The 10,586-nt window shown below is 31.3% G+C and overlaps 1 protein-coding gene across 1 annotated transcript; it reads right to left on the reverse strand.

Annotated features, from left to right (window-relative positions):
* Nucleotides 1–4,648: 4,648 nt before the first annotated feature.
* On the reverse strand, nucleotides 4,649–7,374 carry LOC107911343 (3-oxoacyl-[acyl-carrier-protein] synthase I, chloroplastic). The gene is made up of 8 exons (XM_016839199.2): nucleotides 6,887–7,374; nucleotides 6,367–6,725; nucleotides 5,833–6,264; nucleotides 5,563–5,736; nucleotides 5,373–5,486; nucleotides 5,183–5,284; nucleotides 5,033–5,099; nucleotides 4,649–4,908 (listed from the first exon to the last, which is right to left on the reverse strand). Exons 1-8 carry the CDS (start codon nucleotides 7,044–7,046, stop codon nucleotides 4,841–4,843), a joined length of 1,476 nt encoding a protein of 491 aa, XP_016694688.2. The 5' UTR covers nucleotides 7,047–7,374; the 3' UTR covers nucleotides 4,649–4,840.
* Between the last annotated feature and the right edge of the window lie 3,212 nt (nucleotides 7,375–10,586).

Genomic DNA, 10,586 nt, shown 5'->3' on the forward strand with positions numbered 1-10,586 from the left:
GGAATCCTTTGAATCAAAGGGATTACAAGCAATAATGGAATTGCAAACAATGAATTTGGGAACAATTACTTTTTAACATGTTTTCTTGTTGTTATTCTTAATTGATGCTTTTCTTTTTTCATTCTGTTGCTTGAGAAACAACTTTTACAGCGATAATTGCAAGCAATTGGCTGAGAGAAAATTTTACTTCACATATTTTTTCAACCAAGTTTAATTAGAAATTACAACAGGTCTTCTGTTCTTTTGCCTTGAATCTATAGATGAAACTAGAATCCTTACATAATTTTCAAAACAAGCACTAAGCTAATCAAATAATATTTTTATAGATACTTACAATCTTTGAATATTGATAAAGATAAATTTCTTTAACCTTGTTGAGTATTATTTCATGATTATTTCAAGTTGTCAAGTTTATAAAAGCAATTCATTTAAGAATCTTCTTGTACTGGATATGAATTTATAAACTAGTATATTTCCTTGTACTCATTTTGACATCTCCTCATAAAGTGGTTATTTCATAACTAAACTTGCAAAAACAGAAAGGTTCATGATCTGGCTCCCCAGAATATAAGACTAATCATCTTGTTTTATAAGACATGAAAGTAAGTAATATTTGAAATATGCTTATTATATGCATAAAACTGGTGGGTAAGTCCAAAAGAATTAGCAACCTTTTAGCACTTAATTTGAGGAAAAATGTTGGGGAACGATTAGAAACAACCCAAAAATTAATTCATCTTAATAAGAGAAAGGTGAAACTTTAAATAACAAAGTTTATCCCATCAAAGAAGTTCCAAAATCCCTAAGCTTGCATACAGGCAACTAAAAAGTTAAATCAAACCGCATCAAATTTCCCATTTCCTCATTATCCCAATTTGGTTATTCCATAATCAAGCTTAGGGTTTTATAAAGTTCCAAAAGCTAAAACAAAAAGGCATGACCTTTTTCAATTCTAACCCTTCAAACCATACTTAAAACCAAAACTTGAAACAACCTAGATTGGAGACCATAAACAAAAACCAAAACAATGGATCAAAAAGATATTTTTGATCAACATGAACCCAATATAAAAAATATTTCAGATTAGAGGTGAAGCAAAACTAACTTGTAAAATAAACAAGAAAAGAGAGTGAGTTGCTTAAGAGTGAAACCGATAAAAGACCAATGAGAAAGCCAAAAATAGAAAAATGTCTTTCCCCTCAATGTCTTGTCGAATCAACGTGTTTTGGGATGATGGGATGCTAAATCACAACACAGGCAAAGAGGTGTTCGATACAGAGATGAATCCTGGGTCGGGGTGGTAATGAGGGGAAAGATAAGGGTAAGAGGGTTTAGCAAAGTGCTGGGATGTGAAAAGGAGAAAGATTGGAAAATGTCTTACGAAAAAAAAGGGTAAGACATTTTCCTAAAAAAAGGCACCATTTTCCCGTGTTTTGGAGAATGTTTTACGATGATAATTCATTTTCCACCAAAAAACCATCAGAAAAGGCTGAAAATATTTTTCATAAAAGCTTTCATAGGTAAACAAAAGGATCCTTAATATATTTGTTTCCTTGTGCTAAATGAAGTGTATTCACCGATTTTCTTAAACAGTCTTTAAAAACTGTTTTTACTATGAAAATTTTTGGAAAACCATTGATTTCAGTGGATAAACGAATTCAAATTGATCTGAAATTTTGTATATTGTTTCTTGACACTTTGGTACATTGAAAAAATATTTCCCAAAAAAAAAAACGGAAAAATTTTGAAAAATAAAAAAAAAAGATGAAAAAGAGAAAAAAAATTTAAAAATATTTTGTGGGTTAAATTTTGTGCCCAAAATTTCAAGATCGAATATTTATCATATAAAGAGGCTCTAATTTAATTTTTGTGATTTTAGCAGATCAGGAACACCTTGAATATAAAATTTAAGTTGTTTTCCATTGTTTTGGGTTTTCGACTGGGTAGTTTATATTTTTTTGATTCTAGCCTTAGGTTTTGTTTTGTTTTTAGTTTTTTTTATTCTATTACGCATTCTAACAAATTTTTTCTTTTGTGTTAATTAGTATGAAAAGAGTCGCCTCTTCTTTCTTTGCGCAACTTACTTCATTTGATATATTAAATAATAATTATTTAATAAAAATATCATTTAAAAGCCATCATGAAACTATTGATTTTTTTAAGTAATGGTAAAATTTCCATTAAGTCATTTCCATCAAAATAAAAATAGGATAATTGCACTTTAGTCTCTATACTTTCCCAACTTATTCAGTTTAGTCCCTGAACTCGATATAGAATTTTAAACTTAATCACTTGCTCCTACTAATAATCCTCTATGTTTTCATGTCTGACTATTTCCTCTAAAAACGATCACAATTCTTATACTACTATTTATTTATAGATCACTTATTTAAGGACTTCTACCATAAATTTTCTTCTTTTTTTTTAAGTAGGGATGTTACCTTAAACTCCATATTGGGGCACCTAAGTTTAGTCTTTCAAGGCCGATCATACATTAATATTTGATTGTTATATAAGCTATATAATTAAAAATTGAAAAATACTTTGTTAATATAAAGTATAACCTTATAGCTTAAAGGGCGAATTATATGAAATATAATTTGGCCCAGAGGACGAATGTTATACAATATGGACACCAAATTTAAAATACATGATAATTTATATATAAAATTCAAAATTTTAAAAATTCCAATGGAGGATACTGCCTATTTGGATCCATCCTTGGCCGTCGACAATATACTTTAAAGAGACATTAATTGTTAAAGATTGCTTGATTTCTTGGAACATACAAGGATGATGCATGCATCAAATGCACAATTAAACACCAACCATTCAATAAACAAGTATTGGTTGCAATGATAAAGTATATTACACTTATAAGAAGAGATACATATTTGAACTTTAGAGACGATATTGTTGAGAGGGGCAACCGTGAACCCTAAACATGGTACAAATTGATGAAATTTTTAACAGAAATGATCAATTTGCTCTTTGATCTAACATAAAAGGATTAGTTTGCTCATTTTTAAGTAAAAGAGGCCAAATGCAATCTGACTCCTAATATAAGTGCATTCATGGTACTTTTACCGTATATTCTCATATATTAAAATAAGGTTAAAAGATCTAGAAAGCCCTAAATATTTTTCAAAAAATTAATTAAAGCCTTTGAGTATTAAAAATTTAATTAATTAAGTTCTTTGACAGTTAAAGAGTGATGGTTGCTGCTTTTGGGTTATTTTCGCCACGTGTCATTTTAAGTTAGTACTATGTGATGAAAATTGATATTTTATATTTAAAACCATTTAAAAATTATAAAAAATACAAAAATATTAAAAACAAAAATATTAAAATAAAAAAATAAAAAAATAAAAAATACAATAAAAATAAAAATATTGTAAAAAATGAAATATATTTAAAAGCTATAGAAAATTATTAAAATTTATATAAAATATAAAAATATTATAAAAAGTATAAAATTATAAAACAAATTAAAAATATATGAAAATTATAAAACTAATATTTTTTTCATTTGCACACTAACCATTGTTAACAATACAACGCCTATTAAAAATTATATAAAAAATTATTTAATTTCCTTAAGCTATCTATTGTGTTCATCTTACACAGACCTCCCCGATGCTTGCACCCCTTTGTCCATCATCGATGACAAGAGAGTCGTTTTGAGATAGAAACTAAGGTGCGGAAATGGATTGGGAAGGTAAATGACAACCAATGCTATATATAAAATTGTAGGAATTTTTATTATATTTTATTATACATAACTTTTTTTTTTGTAATTTTCTATAAAGTTTTGGGTTAATCCATTATTTGAGGTTTGAACTTGGTAAGTGTTACGACATAGGGGTTTAAACTTTTTTTATCCAAATTAGTCCTTCAACTAGGCAATTGATCTTGCATTGGGACTTGAACGTTTTTTTGTTCAAGTTAGTCCCTAATATTTTCTTGAAAAAAGTTGGATAAAAAAAGTTTAGGCTCCAACATGGGAACAATTGTCAAGTTCAGGGGCTAACTTAGACCAAAACAAAATTCAAACCCTAATATGGGAGCAATTGTCAAATTCATGACCAACTTAGATAAAAAAAAATCTTGTGAGAACCATTACCAAGTTGAAACCTAAAAAATGAATTAACCCTAATTTTTAATAATTTTTTGAACTTCTATATTTTTTTAATAATTTTTCCTTTTCTATTTATTTTATAATTTTTTAATAATTTTAAATAAAAAATTAAAGTTTCGTCGCATGACGAAAATAAACTAAAAATTGCAGCTGTCAAGAGTTAGGGTTAATTTAACAGTTCTTTTTGGGGGGAACTGCTGACTCTTTAGCCTTGAAATAATAAAAAGAAAAGAACCATAAACAAATCTAAACCTTTGATCCAAAATGTGTGTGTTTCTAAAGCTAAGGAGAGAAAAGATTTAAAAGTAGGGAGCCATTAGCCTTTATACGTATAATGGAGGAGTAAGAGACAGATATAGATTATAGCAGCATCGTTCTCTGGGAATTCTTAAATAGCACCAAGCAAGTCGGGTTTCTGTGATCTAACATTATCCAAGTCATTGCTCATTGCTTCAACCTCAAAACACAACAAAATCCAAGTACAGAATCCACTAACAAACCACGAAAATATAGAAAAATGTGTTGTATATTTTATTGATCAACAAAACCAAAAAAAAAAAAAACAGGGAAGTAATCCATTTTGATGGATACAATTACAAGTGCCTGCAATATCTCACTCAAGCTGCTTGCAGAGAATTCATTTTTTATAGTCAGTGATGTATCTTAAGTGAAGGAAAGTTGGAAAAAAGAAGAACGTTTCTTTTATGGTTTGAAAGGAGCAAAAACTACCACTGAATTGTGTCCACCAAATCCAAATGAATTGGAGATAGCTGCAGAGATATCAAGAAACATAAATTATTTACAAAAAATACAATGGCTTATACCAATAACATTGACCACTTCAATCCTTTTTGAAATAACATCAACTTTTAGTTGGAGAATAAGAGTACGTACCAACATTGACTTCATGCTGTTTCTTCACATTGGGAACCGTATCGATTGTCACTTCAGGCTCCAAGTTCTGCATAGAAGAGAAGATACAAGAACATCAAATCATTTGCAAACCAAGGGTTCTTTTTGCAAAATGTTGGGTGAAATATTTACATCTTGGTTAATGGTAGGATGCAGCCAGCCAGTCGTAATTGCTTTTACGGTTGCTATGGCCTCCAATCCTCCAGCAGCTCCAAGTCCATGTCCAATCATTGACTGAAATGAGAAACAGAAAAAAATTGCTTTAGTCCTTAGCCATTTTCCATAGCATCAAATATAATGATTTGTAATTTTTGTTTGTCACCTTTGTCCCATTCATCTTTATCTCAGAGGTGTTCTTGAAGACCTTTTTTATTGCATTAACCTCAGCCAAATCTCCGGCCAACGTGGATGTCGCATGAGCATTTACATAGTTCACCTGCAGATCAATGGTTCAACAATGTATAAATTGTTCAAGTTTCTTTTCATAGTCAAAAGTCAAGTGTTGTTCTTGCCTCTTCAGGGGAAACTCCAGCATCTTCTAAACTTTTGCTTATGCATGATGAAACTCCAAGCCCATCTGAACGGGGATCAGTCATATGATGAGCATCGCAAGTCACAGCACCCCCCAAGTATTCTGCAATGATGTTAGCCCCTCTTTGCATAGCATGATCCAAGCTCTCGATAACCTGCATGCAAAGGGGGGAAAAGGTTTTATATAAGTATGAATACTATGAATTGATTCACTAATGACACAGAGATACAAACTTATTTTGAATGATTACCAGGACACCGCAGCCTTCTCCCATGACGAAACCATCACGGTCCTTGTCCCAAGGTCTGGAAGCCCTCTCGGGTTCATCATTTCGTTGAGACAACGCCCGGCAAGCTATAAACCCGCCGATCCCAGTCGGCATGACAGCAGCCTCGGTCCCACCAGCTACCATGATGTCAGCTTCACCTCTCCTGATGTGATTGGCAGCTGCATAAAAGCAGTAATTTGCGGTTGCACAAGCAGTTGAAATGGAATAGTTAGGTCCCATTAAGCCAGTATCTATAGCTAGTAATGCTGATCCCATGTTGGTGATGGAGTAAGGGATAAAAAATGGAGTGATCTTCTTGTATCCCTTTTGAATCAGAGCTTCCACTCCATTGCTGAAAGCTGTTAGCCCTCCCATGCCTGTGCCCACCAGCACCCCAATCCTTGTTTTGTCCAGCTATGGCGCATAACAACCAAAAGGGTTGTTTCAGTTATCGTCAACATGCAAAAGTAGTCACTTTAAAACACGCACACACACAAAAGATTTTGAAAGACTTACTTTCTCAAGGGCTTCAGAACCAAGGTTGGCTTCATCCAGGGCCCTTCGTCCAGCAACTAAGCAGTACCTCCAGCAATCATCGAGACGACGGTCATTCTTCCCGTCGATGTACCCTTTAGATGAAAAATCACGGATTTGACCGGCGAATCGGACTGAATAATTTGTAGCATCAAACTTGTCAATTTGTGTGATACCACTCTCTCCCTCAAGAAGTTTGTTATAGAAGTTATCAATGTCACTGCCAAAAACTGACACTAGACCCATTCCTGTTATAACTATTCTTTTCTTAGGATCTGTTTCTCTTTTCGGAGCTGAGACCGTTGGCGATGCCATGGCCCTGATTGTTCTGCATTTTGGACCTGATTGATCCAAGACACAAGTTAGCTACAAGAGACGTCGGTTGTGTCAAAGAATGAAACTAAAGTGAACAACTAAAAACTGGGACTCAATGACATTCACACTAATTATGATTATCCCATGATCACATGCCAATAGAACACAAAGACCTTAAGCCAAATACCTGAACAAGAAAGTTTAGGGGTCCGAGATGAAGGCAAGTGCATGGTGTCCACAGCTCTGAGCCCATTGTACTGAGGCAGAGAAGCTCCATTGCTACCTGCTTCCCTGTCTCTAAGCAGCAACCTTGAAGAACAAGAACCAGATAGAACAATGCCTGCCATAGCTTATTCACTTCTTGCTCCTCCTGTTTCTCTTAATCACAGGTGCTGTGATTTGACGGATATATGAGAAAGAAAAAAGAAAAAAATACAAAAAAGAAGGGTGATGAGATAGAGAAAGGACTTTTGGGGGTGTCAATCAAAGGAGAAAAAAAGAGTTAAAAACAAAGAACGGGCTTGGTTTTGCGTTGTCAAATATTTTTCATGGATTGTAGAATCCGTCACTAAGCTTTTCATTTTAGGACATGAAACAAAAAACATGGCGATAGGAGCAAAGAAGAAACACGATATGTTGGGTTCATATTGTTTTCGCCGCTCAACTACCCAAATCAACCACTTCAATCCTAGTTTTTGTTCATCAAATTGCTATCCGTTGCTTCGGCTGATTTTTCGTTGTTTGCTTAGTGTTTCCAATTTTGGTTAAATTCTATTTTTAGTCCCTATACTTTTTGATTTCTTTAGATGTCGTCCTTGTAGTTTATTTGTTCTAAATTGATCCCGCTCACTTTCAATCTTTTGGCAACTATTTTCTCTTTACTTCATTTAAAAAATTGGTGTAACCACAAATTTATTCCTCAAAATTCACCCTTTTTGTCAATTTAAACCCTACTAATTCTTACTTTACTTGGCCCTCGACATTTTAAAATTTTCCTTTTTATCAAAATGGATAAATTCCGTTCAATTTAACAAAATTGTTAGAAATTACACGACAGCCCCACGTGGAGGTCTATCTATATTTAACTAATCTAGAATTTTTAAAAAGTATTAAAAAAAGAATAAAATTATGAAAAACTCCTAAAATTAATATAGTACATAAAAATAGGTATATCCATGATTTGAATTGCTTAATTAAGTTGTGTCGGCAACTTTCTCTATTAACTCCATTTAAAAATGATGGTGTGAATTTTTATAAGTAAATCACATTAAAAGATCAAAGAAAACTACACCAAATTCTTGAAATGAAAAAGGGAAGTAAACTTTGATTGAAAAGTACACTAAACAAACATTGCTTTCCGTTGTTGCTAAAGGTTTAAGGTTTGCTTTCTTTTTCCTTTCCAATCCATTTTTTCGGTTTAATAATTTAGGGCATTCTCATACCATTATTAACTCATTTATGAAAATTCACTCAATTATTAAAAATTTGTCTAACAATTTTAGCATTCAACGTTTATATGTTATGTCTCAGCATTTACACATTGTATAATATGCTATATTTTGCAATTTTGTTTTTCTTGTGACCCTTTTTTCTAAAAAGTTAAAAAACAAAGTTATCATCTGAATTTGATTGAAAGTATACAAAAATTGGAAACTCACCAAAATTCGAGATAATAATTTTTCTTATTTTCTCATTCTTTTAAAATTAACCTTTAATGTCATAAAGAAAAGCAAAGCTGCAAAAAAAAAGAAAAAGAGAGAGATCAAATTACACAATGTGCAAAATGTTAAGGTTAATTATTTTAGAATCAAGAGTAAATTGATATAATTTATAAATATTGAGGGTTAAAGTTGCTATTATGTCAATTTTAAAAGTTATCATCGTTAGCCAATTGGTGATCTAATATAAAATTGAATAGTTAAATAACCATTTTAAAGCTTTTTGATAATTAAGTGATAAAAATATTAATAATTGGATAATTATTAATAATGCATTTTATTTTTAATCAAATAATGCAGCATAGGCAAATGCTAACGTCTGCTGCTATATAATAGCCAAATAATCACATGTAAAATATAAAAAGCTCATGTTATTATTTTCAAATAGAGTTAACAAAGAAAATGTTATCTAAAGGATTAAAAATGAGCAATGTAAAATGTAGAGGGACCAAATTTTATGTATTTTTACTTTTTTTTCTTTCTATTTTTTAAAATTTGAATACTTTTTTAATGTTCTCATAAATTTAATTTTTTTTATAGATTTTATGTTAATTTTTTTATTTTTAAAATTTTTCATTGGCTTATCGTATAACAAGGGCAAAGCCAGAAAACTTTTTGGGAGCAGAATTAAATTGTATATTTTTATGATAGTAAAAATGTAATTTTACCATTTTAATAGTTTGTATCTTTATAATTTTAAAGGATTATGTAACAGCCCGATTTTAGTTAAATCGGAACAGTGGTTTCGGAACCACAAATCCGAGGTTAAAAAATTATTTAATATTATTTTTGGTATTTACAGCATGTGAATATATATGTGTAAAAGTTTCGTAAATAAATTTTACTATTTGAATGCTTAATTCGGTAAAAAGGACTAAATCGCATAAAGTGTAAAAGTTGTGTTCTATAAGCTAAAGGTGTCTAATAGCTATAAACCATTAAAGTAAAGATCCTTAAGTAGTAAATAGGCCATTTATGAGTTAGTGGATGATAGTGGAGTGACCTTTGGTGTAATTACTAATTTTTTTAATGATAAAATAGTAAATAAGTAAATTAAAGATAAAATAAATAAAACAAAAATTACCAACCCATTTGCTTCATCTTCTCCACCGAAATTTTCAGAAAAATAGGGGCTTTTGAAGCTTAAAATTTCTGGCACTTAATTCCTTTGCATGAAAGTGATCCTTGTCCTGTTTTTGTTGATTTTTATGTTTTCGGGATCGTTGCTTTGTATTCTAGCTAGCCCATGCTTTAATTTTCAAATTTGATGATGATTATGTCAAATGCCATTGATGAATATTCAAGCATTTTCTTGTTTGATGATAAAAAATAAATATTTATTGATAGATTATTATATTTTATTAAGCGATTTTTGATAAAAATGCTTATTATGGATTAAATTGTGAAATTTGTAAATTGGGGGGTTGAAATGTGAAATAAATGGAATTAATGGGCTGTTAGGGACCTAGGGAAGATTCAGCTATGCTTTGGTATGATGAAATTTTGTGTATTTTGTGTAGTTTTGGAATAGGGACTAAATTGTAAAAATATGAAAATTTAGGGGCAAATGTGTAAAATAGCCCTAATGTGTGTTTTGGATTAAATTGAATAAATAGTTGATTAAATAAGCTGATTTTGATAATATATAGAATAAGATAAGTCGAGATTGGGATTAGATCGGGGAAAAGGAAAAGTGGACGAATAGTCGATAATTTTCATCCGAGCAACTCAAGGTAAGTTCGTATAATTAGAATCAAACTTTCATTTAATTGCAATTGTATGAAATGTATATATATATGTGAATTGAATGGTTGAACTAAACGATACTGAATTGCCTAATTTGAAATGTATTGAGTAATACTGAACCCCGTTTGAACTATGAAAAATCGTAGGATACGAGTGACATGTCACTAGGGTTACCGTTTTGGTCGAGCTCCTGAATTTGTTGCGGACTCACCACAGCTCGTACGAGCTTACCGATATATCAGCTCTTATGAGCTTACCGTTTCAGCTTGATAGAGCTGATCGTTCTTCAGCTCAGAATGAACTTACCGATCATGGCTCAAAAGAGCAAAAATGATAATGAATTGACGGATTACCGATTAATGCACATAGTGTGTATCACCCGAGCATCCTTCGATGTTTCATTAGGTTGAACGGGCATTATAC

This window comes from Gossypium hirsutum, chromosome D08 (assembly GCF_007990345.1).
Source record: "Gossypium hirsutum isolate 1008001.06 chromosome D08, Gossypium_hirsutum_v2.1, whole genome shotgun sequence".
Lineage (NCBI taxonomy): Eukaryota > Viridiplantae > Streptophyta > Magnoliopsida > Malvales > Malvaceae > Gossypium > Gossypium hirsutum.